This window comes from Glycine max, chromosome 16 (genome assembly GCF_000004515.6).
Source record: "Glycine max cultivar Williams 82 chromosome 16, Glycine_max_v4.0, whole genome shotgun sequence".
Taxonomy (NCBI): Eukaryota; Viridiplantae; Streptophyta; class Magnoliopsida; order Fabales; family Fabaceae; genus Glycine; species Glycine max.
In genome coordinates, this window is record NC_038252.2 from 31,104,750 (window position 1) to 31,127,400 (window position 22,651).

The window sequence follows — 22,651 nt, forward strand, 5'->3', positions numbered from 1 at the left end:
AGTGATTTGAGCCTAAATTTCAAATGGTCCGGAAGTGGTTTGCATGCAGTGCCTGCAAAAGGCTGAAACCTTGTGTGGCCATTGTCTTTTACTTTTCTTTGTTAGGTGCCTGACAAAAACCAAATAATTGAGGTCTTTTATTTTGTAGAGTATCCACTGATGATTAATTTTTTTTCATAAAATCTAACTAATTTTAGTAGGACTTCTTTCATTATTATTTCTTTTTTAGTAAATACTTATTTTCATCCATCAATTTGTTAGACGTTCACAGTTAGGTCCCTAAAAGATGAAAAATTAAAATTATCCTTGAATTTGCAAAAAGTGTAAAAAATTAATTATATAATTAGTTTTCTCTTGTTTCATCCACAAACTCAAAGTTTATGGTTGCCTGATATTGCACACCATCATTTAGCTATTGCATTAACTCAAATAGTTGTGCTTACATGGTGCTTTCAATGATGATGTGACAAGTAACAGTTGACACATGTTATCTATGTGGTTGTCACATGTTATCTATGTGGTTGTCACGTGTCAAAAAGTTGACATTTTGATTTGGTCATTGAACTTAACAACTTATTGTCATTTTAATCCTTAAACTTAATGGCTTACTGATATTTTGGTCCTTAAACTTAACACTTACCTCATTTCAGCCCTAAAAGTATTTTTAAATTTTCAATTAAGTATATTATTGTATGAAAATATTAGCATAACAGTATCATATTCCTTCATCTCTATTCTTTATATAATTCCTTCATTTAAATTATACTATATGAAACTAACTTATGAGTGATTACATCACAATAATAAATGTAAAATTTAGAAGATTACTAACAAGATTCTACAAGGTTCCAAACCAGATATTCTAATCAAAATAAGTTATTATCTTATATAATAATAATATTTTTGTAGAATGTTAGATTAATTAATTATTTTATTTTATGAAATAATATTAATGATGAAAAGACAATTAAAAAAACTTGACTCATTATAACAGTTGAGTATAAGAGGACATTGAAAAATAAAAATGTTAACTATTTTCTTATATATCCTTTTACAATTTTCATATCGTTGTTCAACGATTGAGTATTAGAGAACATGATTAATTATAAGTTAAAAATATACGACCTACAAAATTGAGCATAAGATATATTTCGCCCAATATATTCTTAATGGAGAAGGTAATTGTTGTCTATCATGTTAGAGTATATATTATATACAATCAATAAAATTGAGTATCAAATATAATTTACCTATTATATTAGTCATGTTGAAATATACAAAATAAAAGGAAATAAATAAAAGGTGAAAAAGAAAAGAAAATCTAATTTCATCTTAAATTTTGGTCAAATAAAATGATCTATTTTGTATCTCTTAATTTCCTCTTGAATTAAATAAATATACTGACTTTTAAAAATAAATTATTTGTTAGTATTTATATATTTAAATAATACACATTTTCAATAGAGAAAATAGTTGTTGTCTGTCATGTTGAAGTATATATTATATACAACCAACAAAATTGAGTATAAAATATAGTTTATTCATTATATTAGTCATATTAGAATTTATATAAAAAAAAGGTGAAAAAATAAAAATCTAATTTTATCTTAAATTTTGGTCAAATAAAATGATCTATTTTATATCTCTTCACCTTTTAATTTCCTCCTTAGTTAAATAAATATATTGAGTTTTAAAAGTAAATCATTTGTTAGCATTCATATATTTAAATAATACACATTTTTATTTTGATTATTATGAAAAACTAATTTAATTTTCTTATGTTGATTTATTTTTAATTTAGTTATATTTTTGTTTGTCACTTATAAAGTTATAATATTAAATTTTAGAATTTTATCTTAATAAAATATAGTAAATAAATTAATAATGATTTCAAATATAAAATATAAAATATCTTATTTCTATATTTGGGATAATTATTTTTCATTACCATAAATAATTATTGTCATTATGTTAAAAATTTATATATAGTACGACAATTAATAAAAAATTTAAAAGTATTTTTGAGGTCCAAAATTATTTAAGTTTAAAGACTAAAATGTCGTTAGTAGTGGTTAAGTTTAAGAACTAAAATAACAAGTTGTTAAATTTAGAAACTAAATAAAAAATTAATTTTTTGATATGTGACAATCATGTGTATGATATGTGGTAATAATTAATTATTACATCATCATTAAAAGTGTCATGTAGACATGTTTATTTTAGGTAACAGAAAAAATTAGCTATAAAATTATTTTTTCATACTTTTTTCAAATTCAAAGACACAATTTTAATTTTTTATTTTTAAGGACCTATTATTAGTGTCTAATAAATTAAAAAATGAAAGTGAATATTTATTTTTTATTTATAAGTCTTGAGTTTGAAATATTATTAAAAGGAACCAATTGGATTGCACTCAGACTAATTAAGAGTTTCTTAAAGAATAATATTTCCCAAAAAAACATGATCTTACCATAGGCTAATAAATTATGTTAGTTAAATATAAATAAACAAAGAGCAAGCACATGCATGGATGGGTGTTTGGAACAACCACAACCACCGTTAAAGCAGAACCTCAACTTCCAACTTTCTTCCCCAACTAAAGTTCCCATATCTGACCATATCATATCCTATAATGGTCAAACACTGAAGGCATATAAATAGTCAACTACTTGATTCTCATCACTTGAGTCCCATAATTTATTGCTACATTAAATACAGAACATGTAATGTATGTCCATATTTAATTATATGGAAATTACGGTGGAATATATATACATTGGCATATTAAATTGAGTTTCATGTATGAGAGGAGGAGATCCTAGCATGTGATCAAAGCTATTAATTTATGCACGTCTGAACAAGAAAATAGAAACAATGTCGTCTGAACAAGAAATTAAAAAATAAACAATGTCGGCATGCATGCACGTCGGCTACGCTGTTAAATCATAATGTCATTATCACATTTATTATGTAAGGTTTATTATATTTGCCTCCTCCCAACCTTCACTGTTCTTGTAGTTGTTGATTCAGCTCATGATCATAGAATATGATAAAACCCAAAGAACCAAAAAATGAATCAAATTTCTATAAATTATTTGAATATTCAAATATAAAAATTCAGAAGATAAAATACTAATTCTAAATTTTAATAATATATATGCTCTGAAAGCCCGTGTACTTGTATGGTTAAGTGAGTTTTAGCGATAGAGGAAGAATAAAATAAAATAAAATAAAATAATTCATTTAAAATACATGCATAATTATATTTATTGTCAACTGTCTCTGCCAAACAGCCCAACACATGTATTAGGTAACACTTTCTATAGAGGATACGTCAGTGCTTCCTCCATCTTCTATTTATTATCTTTAAGTATTATATTTATAGAACTTAATTTTAACTTGTAAAAGAAGTACTTAATTTTAAGAAAATAATTATACTTATCATTTAATGATATATTTTTAGGAATTATAAATTTGTACGGGTTTTGCTTGAGTTAAAAATTGGTGTTGAATACTTCAAATCTGCAATCATAATATTTTTTTTATATAATAATGGTCACTGAATAAAATAATTTTTCTATAATAAATATTTTTCTGAATTAAGTTTAAATTTTGTTGACATACAATTTAAGATTTAAGAATAAGAAGAAAATATGATAACTATTTGCCTTCAAACACATTTTTTTTATATTTAAAGTTTCCTATTTATATTACGTGATTGTCATAGTATGACAAATATATAATATTAGTATATACAAATAATTTTTATAAGCTAAAATTTAAAAGTTCGATTTCTTTTTCCTTTAGATTAGACTACTATTTCTCTCCTTAAAAAATTAACGTAATATCATTTTGTTCTTCTAAATGTTTTTAATAGCAAGTAAGCCTTCCAAATATTAAGAAGACATAAAATAATTAATACTTATTGTGAACTATAATAACTTAATATAATAACCGTTTTAATGTCATGTAATGTACTTGTTTGATATTGCAAATTAATATTTTATGGACCAATTGTTAACGCGCGATCGACTAAACGAGTAGTTTAGTATTTTTTTACTAATCATTTTATGGATCAATTATTAACGACTAAATCTATTAAATATATTGAGGGAAACTTCGTTTACATGAAGATAAGAGGAAAAAAATATTAACCATAAATTTTATAATAAATAGTTAAGATGTCATTAGGATTTATATATCTGAGCAAATTTTTTGCTCATTTTAGCTGTGATTTGAGTTCAGGCTATATATAAATTCTATTGTAATTCCCAAGATTAGTAGTGTTTTTTTAATCTTACAAGAGGATGTACCTTCCTCTAATTTGAACTTTTACCTAAAAAATGTGTAGTTAAGATGAAAATATAATAGTCATCACTTTTTTAAGAAGAGAAAAAATATCTCTTTGTTCTTTTAACTATGCTTTTTTGTTTTATTTTAATTTTTAATCTCTTTATGTAGTTTCAATTTGATTCTTTTATTCAAATTAACTGTAAACATCACCGCAATTGACAAAAGTCACAATTTTTTATACTTAACACAATAAAAAAAATCATATGAAAAAATGATATAAAATAATAAAATTATTTACTAACTTGTTAGAAAAAGTTATTTTATTTTGATAATCTTTTTTATATTTTAAAAAATGAACGACTCATGAACCGACTCCCTTGACTTATGAATAGAATCATCATATTGGTTGGCTCAGCTTGAACCGATGGGTCAAATGATGAAAATGGACTAGCTCAACTTAGTATGAATTTCTTGTAGGCCATATTTTTCTTGGCTTGGCTTGAACCCAATTGGTCCATTTACTTTTTTCTTCTTCTTAACTTTATACTATTTTTAAGAGAAAAAAAATAATAATGTGAGGCCAAATAAGTTCAATAGTGTTTTGACCTGGAAAAAAATTTACACATCCAACTTTATTTATTTATTTATTTGCTCAGGTCAAATTGATTTAATTCTTTTTAGGTTATTATTTTTATGATTCAACTTGACTTGGCCTGAATAACCATCAAGTTGTCTCAATCTGATAATTCTACTTATGATCCATCAAAAATTAGACTGGATTAACAAAAATTCTTTCAAATTTATGTCAATAATGTTTTTTATTGTTCATATAAAAATCATTAAACACCTCTTTCATATTTTAAAAAGTCCAATCGAAAGCATAAGATTGGACTTCGTAAAATATAAAAGAAGTATTGCTTGATTTTTATGGGAGTAAAGGAAACTTTAGCCTCATGTCAAAAGAGGACAAGTAACGTAATAGCAAAAGCAACACACTGGGTTACTTGATTGCTTGAACTTGATACACATCGATCCATTCTCTCTGGACGTAAAACCATAAATTGACTCAACCAAAAAATATACTAGCTAGTGATGAAAATGTCTAATAGAAACCTGTGGATCACACAATTACCACTTCTTGTTTTAACTAAAACTTGGCCTTTAATTTCTTTGAAGGAATAAAAAGCTTGTTAACAGTAGGCGGGGCCATATTTAAGGAACAAAATCAGAAAGGTTTCTAACAATCATGATGATTCTATTCAATTTGTGTTCTTATTCCTTTTTTTTTACTTTTTATTTAACACATCCCATTCATAAACTATGCATAAAAATATATGCCATTCATAAGTTTGGTTATTTTAAAACACCTTAAATTAAGTATCTGTCATTTGGTCAAAAAAAGTATCTATCATTATTTTTTCAAATATAAAAACAAAACATGGACGTATATTTTAAACATTTTACAACAAAATGCAATTGAATATTGAAAAAAAGAAAACATTTGTAAGAAAGTTGATGACAAGGATTTGACCATAAAGAAATCCAATTTCACAATTATTAATTATTATTATTATTATTATTTTTTCTAACAAAGATATGAAAGCAATGATATCACAAATATGAAAGCATTTAGTTTAATCAAAAGTCAACGCAACAAAATTCAACCGTATCGCTCTGAATTTGGAAGACTGGAAATTTGGTTGCTATATAAACAAATGCAACTTTGAATTCAGGAAAGTCTATGACCCCTTTGAAGCTCTGTCTCCGTCTTTCTTTCTGTTTTTTTTCCCTTCGCTTCTTTCTTCTAAACATAAATTAGAAGATTCCAAATCTATGATGAAACCATTAGCATGATCGAGTTTCCATGCAATTTTATTAAACATAAACTCAGAATACCTTCGTTTAGGCACTTATTTAACCCAAAACAATATATATTTTAGATATCACCATTTCTTCTTGTGGTAATTTCTCTCTTGTCACCTATTAAGAAGCTGATTTTTTTTTGGGTCTTTTGCCTCTTGAAGTTTCTCACTGTGGCATTAATAAACCAAGGAAAAACGTTATACCCGGGTATGTATGTTTGCATGGTTGTGAATTATATATGATAGATCCACTGCACTCTTCAAATTAATTAATGTTTTATTTTAATTTGTGACATTTCATCTATCTTGGTCTTGATTAATTGATTCTAACTCTTCTTTTCTCTGTGTTGTTCTAGAATCATGTCGTGTGTGGCAGCACGTACTGGGCGACAACGACAGCGTTATGAAGACAATATGCGACTCGTTTCTGGGTAAGTCTTTCTTCTTAGTTCTTAGTTTTCAGTTCTTGACACAATATCATGTCCATGTCCAACTTTTGACACTCATGCTATGTGATCATGAGAAATTTATTTATGGTCTCGGCAAATATTTACTGAATCTTACTCAAGTTCTTCGATTTACATCATAAAAGAATTAATAAAACTTTATTACATGTAATGTAAAGATTGAGGCATTGACGCAGCTATAAGCATATGGTGGTCTTTAATTATGTAATGATTTCTCCTTATCATATGTCCCAAAAAAAACATTGCATTGATTTTTAAAAAGTAAACAATTTATGTCCTAAGAATATAAAGAATTTTTATAAGTTTGTGAGTATTTGGTTCCACATTAAATTATCCATAATCATGTTGTTGAAATATTAGTTTACTTGATTTTAGATAATTTTTTTTTATGTTTAGTTCTATGTTGAAGAATTAATTCTATGGCTAAAATTAATTATGAATTGAAATAATTTTAGATAACTTTGTATAGATTTTTCATACTGAGGCTTACAAAAAAAAGGTACTTTTACAATAAAAACATCCAATTGCACGAAACACGCCATTTTAAAATCAATTGAGTAAATTATACTAATAGCCTTAGAAGCTTTTTCAGATTGCCTATAATCTCTGTTTTTTTAGTGTTACAACAAACTCATTAATTGGGTTTATTGGGATGCACGGTATAATATTTCTCAAATAATTAGGGGTAATGTAATAATATATAAGGAGTGCTAATATAATATTTTTTAAACAAAATAGCATGTGCAATCTAAAAAAAACTCAAGGGGTTTCAGTTTGATTTACTCAAATCAATTTTACAAAATTAACTTCAAATGAAACCAATTTTGTCAACACTTATTTAAAATAAACTTCATTTAATTCTGATTTATGATAAATTTGTGGATTTTTATAAGATTAAAATATATTTTTTATGCACATAAAATAAAAAATGTACATTTTTTTTGTCTTATAAAATTTTCATTTTCATAAAATTGAAATGTGTTATTCTTTTGACCCGATTTGAATATATCTAAATTTATAATTATAATTTTTTTTACATCGGATGTAAAAAAGCTATACATACATATTCAAATATTCAAATCTTACTTGGGGAATAACACATTTTAATTTGGTGAGAATGAAATTTTTTGTAGAGACAAAAAATATACATTTTTAAATTTATGAGTATAAAAAATATATTTTAACCTTTTTATAATAATTATCTTAAAATTCATACCGACCATGCTTCTCAATATAAAAAATTTACACTCTTACAATTTATAAAAATTAACCTCATTTTTTATTTTAGTTAGTTTGTATGACTTCTTAGTAATTTATTTATCAAAATAATATGGTTATAGTACACATCTTTTTAATCCTTACATTATTTTGTAAAATATAGATATTAGAAATGAATAGCTTTTTATACAAAAATTAGAACAAAAAATCATCATATTTTAAGAAAAAAAGTTCAATCCTTAATTATTCAACGTGGTTTCAATTTATCTGAGCAAGTGAATGAAATTCAAATTAAGAATATATATATATATATATATATATATATATATATATATATATATATATATATATATATATATATATATAATGAACTATGATCATGAAAGGAGAAGGGCAACTTAAAAAACTGGTGTTATTATATAATGGTCTTATCTTGTTGACATTAAAATATTCAACTACATTTTATAGTGGGCCTTATCATTGAGTTTGACCCGAACATATAAAATCAAATTGCGCGATCAATTTTGGCTGTTACATAAAATGATAAAATTAGAAAAATGTCTACTATATTATGGATTCTCATTTTACTCATTCAATATATCTCCCGGTGAAACTTCCACCTGTAGGTAAGGTCACATGAAAATGTTATTGTAAGCTTTTAATGAGTCTTAAGGTGAAACCTAGGAAATAATGAGACAAACTGCCCTCACGTTAAACTTAAAGCATTAGTTACAAAACAAAATGATTAGTAAAATAAATTAAAAAAAGTTTAAATACTGCTCTGGTTTAACAAATCTTTCCTTTCCATTTTTATTCATCTTACATGGATTTGTTTTGCCAGTAAATAAGTTAAATTTAAAAGTGGTAAGATCAGATGAGATAGTAAAAGACCAACTTCTTACCTAATGACAAAAACTAAAATTTTATGAATTGAGAACCATGTATAATGTATTGAACACAGTGTAGGATCTATTAGCTTAAATGTCCAATATTACAATTCATATACCCCTAAGAAAATCTGTATAATTTAATTTAGTGTTTTTTAGTCATGGTAAGTTTCTTTGTACAGTTTTTGTGTTGCATGATTTTTAGTCATGGTAAGTTTCTTTGTACAACTACAAACACATTTTCGGATTTTCCAATTCCATGCATGTGTAATGTATTATTTTTTTTTCTTTTTGTTTAGTTTTCAGTTACGAGTTTGAAATAAAACTTTAATCACGGCATAATTTGATTGAAAAATAGCATAACTAAATCGCAATCAAGTACCTTCTAGTATAGGGATTTATCCAAGAGTAACCTATAGGAAACCTTTGTTGAAAAAGCAATAAAAACAGATTGATTTTTTAAAGGAGTTAAAATCTAAGTTACAAGAGACCCCCACTAAGGTTAATCTCTCTGTTCAAAGAACAGATAAATCATACTGCTGACAGATGGGTATTCAGAAAGAGCTCACAACAGTTCTATTTGGAAGTATCAATTTTCAAATAGAAATAGATTTTTAACACAAGTAATTGAAGTCCTTTCAAGCATATATAATTTTCTAGGAAAGTGGTCAAAGGACTAATATTGGATGAGACTTGCAACACAATCTTTGTTAACAATTGTAACTAAAATTTCATAGTGATGCATTGTAACAGATGTATTCCCTATAGATGGAAAAAGGGAAAAGTAGATCAAATGGGAGATGCAGAGGAGATAATAGAAGTGCTTATGATTTCTTCACCAAAACGTGATGACCTTGTGTTTCCAAAGGTATTGTCTGAACCAATTCACTTCATCAGCATGAACCCTTTGTATTGTATTGCAAAGTATCATTTTGTTCTCTTTCCAGGGTGGATGGGAGGATGATGAGACTGTTACAGAAGCTGCTTGCCGTGAAGCGCTAGAGGAAGCAGGAGTCAAAGGGATTGTAAGGGTAGGCTATGATATTCATCATTGAATGTTTAAGCATCATTTTGAAAGATAGAACCAAAGAAATATTAGTATATGAGTTTAATGATCATGAATTGGTTTTACACTATCAACCAATCACAAATCATTGTCCCCTTATTTCATAGTTATATATTGATGTACATTATTTCATAGTCCATAATCGTGATATTATTCAAGCACTTTTGGAAAAACATGCTAATAAACCTCCCCCTTATATTTGAGGCCCCATTATTAAGTTTTCTATATGCATTTGAATAACTTCAATTTTGAAATGATATCCAATTATTCATATAGGATTGATAGTGTTAACAAATTCTCAAAATATACCATTCTGGCAGCAAACTCTTTGAAGTGGTTTGACATGAGAAGCAAATAATCCACATCTATTGGAATTCCATTGCGTATGGGAAAAAAAAATTGGAATTTAGTTTTGAACTGGACTCAATAGAAACTCCATTATGATAGAAATTAGTGTACAACAAGTTTATTCCCCTAAAGCCTGCTGCAATGCCAAAATGCATTATCTGTTGATATAACTAAGTGAAAATTGTGATAACAACGTATTACCACTACCTCATTTTATCATGTCAATAAAAAATAACTTACAAAAATGATGATTCTGCCATTTTCCCATCCTCTATAGTGATTAAGACAATGCTATTTCTTATTCATATGATCTATATGGTATTAAAGTTGAGAAATCTTCACTAGCTAAATGGTGGACATTAATTTTCAGGAAATTCCCTTGGGAAGATGGGAGTTCAGAAGCAAAAGCAGTAATGATTCATGTAGCCAGGAAGGATGGTGTAGAGGGTACATGTTTGCCTTGGAGGTCACTGAAGAACTTGAGACTTGGCCAGAGCAGAAAGACCATAATCGCCAATGGGTAAGTGTTCTGAATAAATTCTTAGATGAATTACATTAATCACAAATTCAATACATTATAGAAGTACCAAGTACAAGATATAAATATGTGCAATGCACCATGTACTTGAATGTTGGCATTTTACATGAAACATAATATTTTTTCTTCTTTGATTTGAGGTGAATATTTTTTATTCTTAGGTAAACATAAAAGAGGCATTCAGACTAAGCCGATATGACTGGATGTGCAAGGCATTGGAGGTGTTTTTAAGAGTTATGGCAGAGGAAAGAAAGCTAAAGAAGGAGGAAAATAATGTTGATTCTTCTTCAAGTTCAGTGCTAGATGTGTCAGAAAATCAAAATATGTCATCCAAATACTATAAAAGAACAACTACCACACAACACCATAGTATGTCATCAAGAACCAATATCCTGGCCCATGCTTCCCAGGAGATAGCTATCCATTTTGGTTATTGACACTACTCTTGCAGTGTGCTTCTTTATGTGGCACAGTAACTTCCATTTTGAAAAAAAATATATATTTGTAATCACACTGTCACAGTTGGTTTGCTTGAACACTTCCAAACTTAATTTAGGGTAATTTTAATTATGAAAAAGTGATTTTGGCTCAAAATTGATCTCGAACTAAATTGACTTATGTTAAAAGTAAGCTTGCAATACAATTTGGCATTTATTTTTTGATCAAGCACAGAAGTTACATTTTTAAGAATATATAACTACGTTTGGTTGTTTTTAACCAAATGATAGGAAAAACTGCAAAGTATACCATTGTTGTCAAGTGGTAGTCATAGGGTGGTTTGGTGGTTGCACAACTAGAAAAATGGCTTTTTACGACGGTTAATAAGTGCTTTTAACGACGGTTGTAAACCGTCGTTGTATATAACGTCGTTGAAATGCAATTGCTTTTTATGACGGTTATTATAACAACCGTCTTTGAAAGTGAAAAATTTTCAAAGACGGTTATTACATAATAACCGCCTTTGAATGTTACGTCTGGTCGACATTCAAAGACGGTTATTACATAATAACCGCCTTTGAATGTTACATCTCCTCGAGATTCAAAGACGGTTATTATGTAATAACCGCCTTTGAATGCAGTGTCTGATTTTTTGAATTCAAGGTATTTATTCCCTGGCAGAGGCTATGACTGAGAGTCTGAGACAACAAATTATAGAATTCCAGGAAACAGTTACTAGTAAGTAATAGCATGGAGTCTATCTTAATTTTAGCATTTGTAAAAACACACCATCACCAGACAAAATTAGGAAGCTCTGAAATAATGGAATATCCTATCAAACCAAACTACCAAAGGTATCCCAACATGAAAATTAGCAAATATGGCATCCATTTGAAGACAGACACAAACAAATAGATTGAAACACAAGTAAACCTGTTTTGAATTCACTTCTTGGTCCTCTTTGGGCTTGTCACTCATCACTTTCAACTGCAACTGCAACAAAGCCCTTTGCCTGTCTTCCTGCAATATATTCCAAAGAATAAATATAATAATAAAAATTATGACAAGAAATTAATTTATCATATCAGGGTATTCCATACTTTGGATTTTTGAAGATGCAACTCCTCTTCCAGCTTCTGACACTCATCTTCAAGTTCACACCTCAATGCTTTGATCTCTAGACCACATAGTCATAGAGAATTTCGTACCATGTCATTAACAAACTATCCAAAAAGCTCAAGCTGCTAGGTAACGATACATGAATGACTTTATATTGCATCTCTAACAAATACTAATCAGATAGTAACTTTATTTAAAAAAATGGTTTTTTTCAATTAATTAGAACATTAAGTAATTAAAAATATAACTAAAGACAAATCAGAACACTTATGATCCCATGTAATAGAATGCAATGATAGAATATTTCTAAGCAGCCAATAATTTCAAATTCAAGACTTTTTCTATGCTTACGAGCAACGTGTGTTCATCTTCAATGCGCATCAACTGCTGCCTTTGTTCTTCTTTGCATTCTTCAATTTTTTGGCCACACTTTGCCTCAATTTCTGCAATGGCTTTGTCAGCCTATAAAGGTTCAAATTAATTAGAAACATGTTGATGGAAATTACATTCTACAAATACCAGGAAATCATATCGAACCTTTTCTTTTTCCTTGTTCACAATTTCCATATTCTCCAACTCATACTTCCTCTTAATATGATTAATAGCCTGTTTAGAATCAATTGCCAACGGCCCATTCTCTATCAAATAAAAAATACCAATAAAGAAATTTCTTACTGATATACAATTTTTTAATAGAAATGATCAATTTCCTTACCTGTAAATTCTGGTCTTGTATATCGATCAACAGGCTTAGTTGATATCATATGAGCAAATGAATTTACAATCATATCCAGCAAGCAGTGTCAACACAGAGACATTCTCACGAATGTCATCCATAAGTTCTGTAATTTTTTTCTATTACAATAGATATAAATGCAATAGCTGAAAATAACCTCCCCTATCCTGTAACAAAAATAACTCCTCAAGCCATGACTTGATTGGTCCTCGTGTCTTGGTTGGAATTAAATGCAATTACAAGTATACAACCTATAACTTTTTTTAATCAATTAGAATATTACTAAGCAAATATTTTTGCCACTGGGATGTGATCATAGAGTATAAAGCTTTTCTATCAAAATATTCTTGATTCAAAAGTAATGTGTACGTACAATGAATCTTGATTCAAAAATATTCTTCACAAACTGCAAAACTACAAACAAAATTTATACACAGAACACATTAGCACATCACGTACATTGTCTTTTGTTTTTTCTTTTATCTAGGAAGGGAGGGACAGAGGAGCAAGTGATTAGAAGGATACAACCAACAACACTACCTGTGCAGAGCTGCTTGCCTTATCTTTAATGCTCCGGAGCTGTTCCAGTGCGTGGATATTATTCGAATGAGAAGATATGAAATTCATATACATTGAATTCCTTGATGTTGCATGGAAGTGGTCACAGAACTGCTCAAACAACAGATAAAGCTCCGTTTACTGCCTAAAAAAACCAGATTATTTCTATAATTTATTCATAAATAATGAAGTCTGTTTACTTCTTGAGTCTGATATGACAATCCTCTATTTCATGCATCAAATTTTCCTGCATTTGGCTAATAAAAACTATTTTGAGCCGCACAAAAGAAAAAAGAAACAGTGTACATCTAAGTGTAAGGTGTCAAACTAGAAATATACCTACTAGAGTCTCTCGACCACAGGATTTGACCTTGATTTTGCAAACTCCACTCAAAAATCTGACAACAAAGAATAAATTAATATAAATGTACAACCCATTTCACAAGCTGGAATAACATTAAATTTATAATACTTGCCTTCCCATCAGAGCCCAGGCTAAAAATGCTAGTCTCATCTGGTCCAAACAGAATTGAACTGATGGAAGAATCATGTGCAGGCCAGCCAGTGATTTGTAGACCAGCAGACATGTCTTCGACTAGTTAAGGATGACATGATTGTCAAATCATGTGGCCACTGCTAGAACATTCTAAATACATTTATCTTTAAAAGAAATGCACCATTTTATTTCACTGAACAAGAAATCCAGCAAATTGGCAACTCCAGCAAGGGAAGATATAACTTAATAAATGCAACCAATTGTTGAAATTGTGGGGATTTAAGTGTGATGGATATTATTGATAAATAATTAGAAACTAAAGAATTAAGAGAAATTAGAAAGAAATCAAATAACAATAGAAATATGGAAATATGACAATCAAATCAAATTATATTGGAAATATGTTTAACAGCAACAAAATTACATTATATTTTACTTCACATATTAATCACTAAGTATATCAAACCAAGGAAACAATCAAATGAACAAAATTAAGGATACCAAACATGTGAATCATTCCATCAACGGCAGAAGCTGCCAAAATCTTTCCATTGTGATTAAAGCATAGAGAAGTAATTGCTGGTGGATCTTCTCCAAGAGGAAGGACTGTCTTTATGAAATCCAAAATTAAAAATAGCCATAAACAACATAAACATAAAACATTTTATACAAAGAAGAACATACCATGGCTTTCCATGTCTTCATGTTCCACACAGTAAGTGAAGCAAAACCCAGGTTGTCAATATAGTTAGAACCAGCCCTACAAAGAAAGTAAGGTCCTCATATTCCATAGTTCATCCTTATGTCCGAAATCAAAACAGCAAAACATACATATCATAATAAGACTAACATTTTATTAAAAGTTACAACAGAGGATCAAATCAATAAATTAAATTACTAGTTCAACAAAGAATTCAATATTTAGAAATTTAACAAATACCCTCCAGATGCTGCTGCAGACACAAAAATAGGTTCCACAGGACTGCACTTTATGTCCAATACACTGTAAAACCACAAGTAGGAGAGTTAAAAAGGCAATACACAGAAACCTGGAAAATATACAAGGTTTAAATATGTTTCTGCGAATATTAGGCCAATATATAATTAGGAAATACCTTGGAAATGCTTCGGTTGTGTTGAGGTCACAGACAACTCTCTTTGCATCCACATTCCATGCCTTAATGCACCCATCGGATGTACCTATAAGAAGCTTTTTATCAAGAGGAACAACTTAATAATTTAATTCATAATCTCATCTCATAATCATTACAACTGAATAAACTCAATCACCATGATAAATCAATTCACATACCAAGCGGTCTGATTTACATTCCCAGTCAAGTGACAAAATTTCAGTGCTGCAATATATGGTTGCATTTCTAGACACTGGAGTTGATGTATCATATGATTTGCCTAGGGCCAGCTATTCTGCCTACAAAGCAAAAGCCTCAACAAGGAAAAATTAAACTCATTCACAAATAAATAAAAAATGTAAAATTACCATGTTGTGTCGGGATCCTTTGGCTCACAGAAGGGTCTATTCTTGGAAGAGTTGTGTAGTTGTCCTCCCCATCATTCACTCTAAATCTGATAGAGGCAAAGAAATCTCATTGCCAATAAGAAGCATTGCTTCTTTATAGTTATAAAAGAATAAGTATGTACAACAGTTAGAAGTTTGTGAATTTTATGTCTGCTGTCTTATTAAAAAAAAGAATAAGCGGTATAGCAAAAATGTAAGCGGTAGAGACAACAAAACACAAAGTTTCATAAATATATTTCCAAATAAATACAAGCCAATATAGTGACATTTGTCTCAGTAATGTTCACAATAACCAAAAGATTTCCTATGTCAACTAAGACTTTGTACATTGAATGCTTTGAACTTTAAGAAAATATGCTGCCCATTTCTGGCGAATCGTTGTAATTGTTTCGTTGTCTAACGCCGTTCCATCAAGAAACCACTACAAAATATGAAGAATACAAAGGGTGTATTTAATGAAGATGTAAAATGAATGAAAATACTACTAAAATAGTAATTTGAAGATGTTAAACCGAACATACCATGCTCCAATCATTCTTTAAACCCCCACCGACGATGTTCCACATCCAATGCATCACGTAGTAGCCACACTCATACCCTCCGCTTTGTACATGGCTCTACATTCAATATAAATAATAATTCGATCTAACAATTGTATTGAGGTTATCATTTGAAGATCAATACTGGAAAATAATGATTAATTGCATCACTAACCTTGACTTCAACCCACTTAGGAGTTGCTGGATTATTTGTACCATCCGCGGTTGTGTTTGCTGACTTCATTGCACTGCTTATAATAATAGCATGATCAACATCTATACGACGATAACAAATGGTTGACACAAAATATTACACTGCATGATATGAGGGACAATACAAAACTTTACTTGTTAATTGCAGTTTTGATATGAGTATCAGGCTTCTTACGTAACGAACAAAACCATGCAACAACATTGGTCGCAGGACACAGTACTACCAGTTGCCAATGGCCCCTACAAGAAACAAGTATTAGGTACGTAGAACTTCAACATTATTTATAACCATTTGAATTAATAGTACTTACTGATTTAAGTAAGCTCCTAGGTACACCTCTCGTTGCGATTCCTTGAGCCATGCTTGTAAGTAATGCTCACATTCAGCACGTCGATCCTTTGCATTGTGTATCGATTGTGGCTCAAGGAATCCATACACGGAAGCATGACCCAAAGTAGAGCTCCACTCATCCAAAAACCTGCTTTGATAAATTATACATAAAAATTGATACTGATGCATAGCATACAAAATACTACTTATCAATGAATCATATTAAATTTACTTACAACATCCATAACTGTAGTATAGATATGTTCAAACATTTGTATCCAGCTACTATTTCATTTACATCAGAGAATGTCAAGAAGAATGAAGCATCAACATTTGAAAGCCCAAATTTGCTGCCATCCCACTTCAACTCAACAGGTGTGTCGTACATGAAATATAGGCTCTTAATCAGTTGACGCAACGGATCATGGTCAAAATCATTCGTCCCTCTTTCATCTGTTTCAGGAAGTTTCTTTGGACTAGTATCGGACTCCTAATTGTGTAATGAAAACAACAATTTACATAATTTCATAAACTAACATATATTCATGTAAACATGTCATGCAGCAAATATAATAACACCAAATTTACCTCATGTGACACTTTTTTCACAAGATTTGTTGGCCATGCAATGAATGTTTGAAGAGCCTGCTTGACATATTGAATCTCTGATGTCGGGAAGGGCACTTCGGCATCACCTTCTATAACTTTGTCAACACTCACCCTCACAACATCATCAGCATAAGTGACATTGTGAATGGCTGATCCACCCTCACATATTTTCCCCAAGGCCACCAACACTGTAGTATTTTGTCGTTGCACGTATAACCCCATAGTGGGTTTTAAGCTCACATTTTTGTCGCCTGATGGGTCAACATCAGCAGTTTCTACATTACTTCCTTTAGTGCTAAGACGTGCAGCCAATGCCTGTAAATCCACCTCAATAAGGGGAGAGTATTGTGATCCCATCTGACTCAATTGAATGAAGATCTGACTGGACAACTCCTTCTTAAATTCCTCCAGACTCCTCTTGTGTTGTTCTTCATATTCATTCCTTACTTGTTCCTTTATGTTTCCAATAATGTCAGCCCACTGTTGTTGCATTAGTGTTGCTGAGGAACTACTCGACGTACGTGTTGCCCTACCATAAAATTGAGTAAGGGTCATACCAGATCCCGCTGCACGAACTCGACCTGGATGTTCCGGTTTGCCAATGGCCGTATTCAAGATGTCATCCCGACCATGGGGAACAAAACTACCCTGTGTCGTCTGCTCTTCTAACGAGTCCTAAAACAAGCACAACATATTGAAAGAGTTAATGAGGTAGTAATTATAAAGCAAACAAAAATTAGTTCCAAATTGATTATAATCATGCTGCAACTCACAATTCTATCTGAAATTTCTTTTGCTGCCTTTGATGTCATCTGGCCATATCGTTTGGTTCTAGCCATTTTCCACTTCACGTGCCTTTTAATGGGAGATGGCGGCTCCTCCAGATCAGACAATGGATTCTCAGTCAAAAGTGCCTGCTGTTGTCTTTGCTTTGTTTTCTCATCTAACATTTTTTTCTCAAGCAAGTCATAACCCCACGAGACAGTACGTGGGGGCAGTCATTGTATTTTTGACTCTCCTTTGCCTTTTTCCGAATTTCCTGTCATTGACAATATATTATTTGCATTTATTTAATTGTTAAAAATGTACATTTCTAAAGAAATTTAAACTAAATTGAACAAACATGTTACCTGCCAATCCGGGGTCTTGCGACTTGCAACAAATTCGTCCCAAGTTTGTTTATCCATACCATATTTTGCTGAAGGATTTTCTTCCTGTCCGGCTTGTGTGTCAGCATAGACAAATTTAGTGGTTAGCGAAGACTTAAATTGCCTCCATCTAGTGCCCACCGTGGACATTACTTTTTTCTTGGCCTTTTCAGCTTCTGGGATATCAAATTTAGCCTGCATTACATATTCATCATGTCAATTTTAGTGCATGTAAACATTTTTTTGAAAATAAACTCAATGTTTGAATACATCAAATTGTTAATGTGACTTACCAAAATGTCCCCCCATACCATGTCCTTAAGAGTTTCTGGCACATTTTTCCAATTGCTGTGGACAATGGAGATCTTTTCTCGAGCTACAACCCCTAAAAAACTGTGGAACTTTTGCTTCTCTGGGCCTGATGCTCTTCCAGTTGCAGGATCCACATTAACTATTGGTCTAGGCTGATCTAAACTTCTTAAAGTCAACCTTCTAAGACGTGTGCTTTGTCGTGTCTTCTTAGGTTGTGGCTCCGAATTACCATCTGACTGCGGAGGGGACCTTGGCGGTGTCACCATGACGCTGTCCAAATGAAACAAATTTAGATTAATTTGGTAGGATTAAAAATAGAATGTATGCGCACAAAATAAATATGAACGTTACATATAAGTCAATAACAAATAAAATAATATTGTAACATTACATTGATACAAGGCGGTTAAGGAGCAATGTTCTCCCATAAACCTTCAGCATGATCATTACGAATCGCATGTACGTCATCCACCTCTGCTTGTTCACATATTGAAGGCATTTTTGTGCAAAAATGAGGAGTCTCACAAATGTCAAGGGATGCATCATGAATTTGTTCCCTAACACCAATTGGCCTTCCTTGTAGAACCACTGATAATGTACGATTATTTGGATCTTGGATGTAAAACACTTGTCTAGCTTGTTCTGCATATGAATGGTTCCTCCTTGTAACCTACCTTGTTAAGGTCTACTAAAGTGAATCCCATTTCATCTCTATGAACACCGGTATTTCCATTAACCCAGTTACATTTAAATACTGGCACTCTAAATTGATTATAATCAAGCTCCCAGATTTGTTCAATAACTCCGAAATAAGGCATTGAGGCTTCAATTGGGTTGTTATCAGATGCTCTAGAAAAGTGCTCAGAATGAGCCTCCACAAGCACCCCACTATTTTGCACACTACTTTTATCATCTTGTGACTTTGTATAGAACGAATAATTGTTTATGTCATACCCCTGCCAAGTAGGGACATTTAGATTCGGACCAATAGCCAACAATCTTAATGTTTTGGAAGCATTGTCATCAGTCATTATTGTTTCTTTAAACCAGTTCATGAAAGTTCTATTATGCTCTTGTAACAATTTCATCATGTTCAATTTTGGGTTAATAGATGTCAGATATTGTTTGTGAGTTTGTATGTATGGAACGACCTCCTGTGTGTTATTCAAGATATACAAATGCGCCTGTGACACATCTTGTCGACTCATGGTAACAACATTGAAGCCTCGTGTCCCTTGACCTCCTCGTGTCCGGTCATGACGAATTTTCGGTACCCCCACAGCTTCAACTGTTTCCATGTATTGTGAACAAAACTCAATAGCTTCTTCAGCAACATACCTTTCTACAATGGAAGCTTCTGGTCGGTATTGATTTTTGGTATATCCCTTCAACACTTTCATGTAGCGTTCAATTGGATACATCCACCGCAAAAAAACCGGACCACACAACCGAATTTCCCTCACAAGATGAACAATGAGGTGAACCATGATGTCATGATGGTGGGAAATACATCTCTAACTGACAAATGACAATGGCAGCCTCATTCTCCAAGTCATCCAATTGATGAGGATTAATGACTTTACTACATATGGCATTAAAAAGAAAGCACAAACGGGTTATGGCAACTCTAACTTTGTCAGGCAAGATGCCGCGAATCGCAACAGGCAATAATTGTTGCATTAAGACATGGCAATCATGAGACTTCAAGCCAACCAACTTAAGATCATTGAGGGCGACAAGGCTCTTGATATTTGAAGAGTATCCTTGTGGAACTTTGACATTCCGCAGACATTGAAAAACTTTTCTTCTCTGCTGTTGACAGTGTGTGGCATGCTGGGGGTAAATATGTTCGTCGACCTTGTGATATGGGATGCAACTGCTCTCGTATTCCCATGTCAACCAAGTCTTGACGACATTTCAAACCATCCTTTGTCTTCCCTTTAATGTTAAGAAGAGTACAATTAAACTATCACATACATTTTTCTCCACATGCATAACATCTAGACAATGACGCACATATAGATCAGACCAGTATGGAAGATCAAAGAATATTGAGCGTTTCTTCCACATGTTGTTGGGAGATGATGTCTTCTTCTGGGACTTTCCAAACAGGTTACAATGTCCTTTACGCGATCATGAACTTGGTTTCCGTTAATGCTTCCGGGGGCCTTCATTCTCCTGACTTCCATTAAAAGCTTTTTTCAATCGTCGATAAGGGTGAAAAGCTTTTAGAAATCTTCGGTGTCTGGTATATACTGTCTTCTTTACATGCTTGAGTTGGATGAAGCTTGTGTTTTTCTCACAGATAGGACATGCATGATGCCCTTTCACACTGTATCCACTTAAATTTCCATATGCTGGAAAATCATTAATAGTACAAAACACCATTGTGCGTAACCTGAACGTCTGCTGCACATTTGCATCCCACACATCTACCCCTTCTTCCCACAATTGTTTCAAGTCTTCGATTAATGGTGTAAGATACACATCAATATCATTCCCTGGCTGCCTTGGACCCGCGATCATCATACATAGGATTGTATTTACGCAAAATGCACAACCATGGGGAAGGTTGTAAATCATCAGTAAAACAGGCCAGGAACTGTGGTTGCTACTTAAGCTACCATAAGGATTCATTCCATCAGAAGCAAGAGCAAGCCTTAGGTTCCTTGGCTCATCCCCAAAACTCTGGATACAAACGATCAATTGTCTTCCACTGTGGCGAATCGACAGGATGTCGCAGTAATCCATCAGATTTTCAGTCATCCGAATGCCATGAAAGGTTTTTTGCATCATGTGCATTAGCAAACAATCGCTAAACCTTGGTATTATTGGAAGATACCGCACACCTTGGCAGGACGACAATTTTTGGTTCCTGCATCATCAGTTAATTCATCATGTTTCACTTTGTATTGTGATACCCCACACGTGGGGCATTGCCGTAGTTCTGCATACTCATTTCTATACAATATGCAATCATTAGGGCATGCATGGATCTTCTTGTACTCCATTCCCATTGGACACAAAATCTTTTTGGCCTCGTAGTGATTTTTCAGCAAAGTGTTTTGTTCAGGAAGCATGTTCTTCAATAAGACCAGCAATTCAGTGAAGCTTTTATCACTCCACCCAAATCTTGCCTTCAAGTTTACCAAAGCTAACACTGCTGACAACCGCGTGAAAGATGTGCACCCCGATACAATGGCGTGTTGGAATCACGTTCTATTGTATCATACAGAGGTGCATGCGCTTGCTCAAAAGTCTCTTGTCCAAGATCACGGATCATTTCCTCTATACGCTCTCCGCTGTCTTCGTGAACCGCCTGAGACTGAGAAACAGTTGGAATGTCGGCCGATTCCCCATGCCATATCCATTTTGTGTAATTTGGAATGATGCCGTAACATATCAGATGTGATCGGATTTCATCAACTGACTGTCGTCTACCATTAAGACATTTAACACATGGGCAAAAATAATTGCCCCTCAAACTTTCAGCATTAAGTTGCGTAAACTGTAGAAATTGTTCCACCCCGTTCTCATACTCATCACTGATGCGTTTTGCTTTCATCCAACTTCGATCCATGTTTCGTCTTTGCTATTCATGACAATGAATAAGTTATCTGTGATGCATGCTAAACTCACTTTTTTGCATTGAAGGTGTGGCCCTACCCCATTCAGGAAGACATTTTTTATAGTTGAATCAAACGTACAAGTAAAATCTCTTTCGAGTGATTTGATGAAATTTCGGCAGCATTTCGCATTGGTCTTCAAGTACACAAGATGAAAGCGATGAATGTGTGAACAATCACCGCGATCAAATATGCACCCGAAGAACAATGTCAAATGCAGTATACCAAAATTTATTCAAATCATTCAAAAGATAATTTACCTCTACGTATGATTCAACTATAAAAATATGTCATCCCAAACTGTCCA

At 31.8% G+C, this 22,651-nt stretch overlaps 3 protein-coding genes and 1 long non-coding RNA gene across 4 annotated transcripts; 1 reads left to right on the forward strand and 3 right to left on the reverse strand.

Moving 5' to 3' along the window:
- The first annotated feature begins 6,025 nt into the window (after positions 1-6,025).
- On the forward strand, positions 6,026-11,256 carry LOC100780722 (nudix hydrolase 12, mitochondrial). Its single transcript, XM_041010517.1, has 6 exons — positions 6,026-6,363; positions 6,512-6,586; positions 9,481-9,595; positions 9,675-9,758; positions 10,512-10,661; positions 10,841-11,256. The coding sequence occupies exons 2-6, from the start codon at positions 6,516-6,518 to the stop codon at positions 11,114-11,116; spliced, it is 696 nt and encodes a 231-aa protein (XP_040866451.1). The 5' UTR covers positions 6,026-6,363; positions 6,512-6,515; the 3' UTR covers positions 11,117-11,256.
- Positions 11,257-11,777: 521 nt separating this feature from the next.
- On the reverse strand, positions 11,778-13,175 carry LOC121173732 (uncharacterized). The gene is made up of 4 exons (XR_005889054.1): positions 12,774-13,175; positions 12,588-12,698; positions 12,218-12,294; positions 11,778-12,137 (listed from the first exon to the last, which is right to left on the reverse strand). It is a non-coding gene; the product is annotated as an uncharacterized lncRNA (long non-coding RNA).
- Positions 13,176-13,371: 196 nt separating this feature from the next.
- LOC121173694 (WD repeat-containing protein 91) lies at positions 13,372-15,834 on the reverse strand. Its single transcript, XM_041010373.1, has 9 exons — positions 15,817-15,834; positions 15,339-15,449; positions 15,142-15,236; positions 14,967-15,029; positions 14,711-14,786; positions 14,528-14,636; positions 14,007-14,119; positions 13,513-13,641; positions 13,372-13,386 (listed from the first exon to the last, which is right to left on the reverse strand). The coding sequence occupies exons 1-9, from the start codon at positions 15,832-15,834 to the stop codon at positions 13,372-13,374; spliced, it is 729 nt and encodes a 242-aa protein (XP_040866307.1).
- LOC121173695 (uncharacterized) lies at positions 15,780-20,205 on the reverse strand. Its single transcript, XM_041010374.1, has 13 exons — positions 19,393-20,205; positions 19,110-19,306; positions 18,700-18,988; positions 18,389-18,601; positions 18,232-18,297; positions 18,032-18,136; positions 17,238-17,933; positions 16,886-17,139; positions 16,630-16,797; positions 16,454-16,558; positions 16,281-16,353; positions 16,088-16,183; positions 15,780-15,987 (listed from the first exon to the last, which is right to left on the reverse strand). The coding sequence occupies exons 1-13, from the start codon at positions 20,203-20,205 to the stop codon at positions 15,880-15,882; spliced, it is 3,183 nt and encodes a 1,060-aa protein (XP_040866308.1). The 3' UTR covers positions 15,780-15,879.
- Between the last annotated feature and the right edge of the window lie 2,446 nt (positions 20,206-22,651).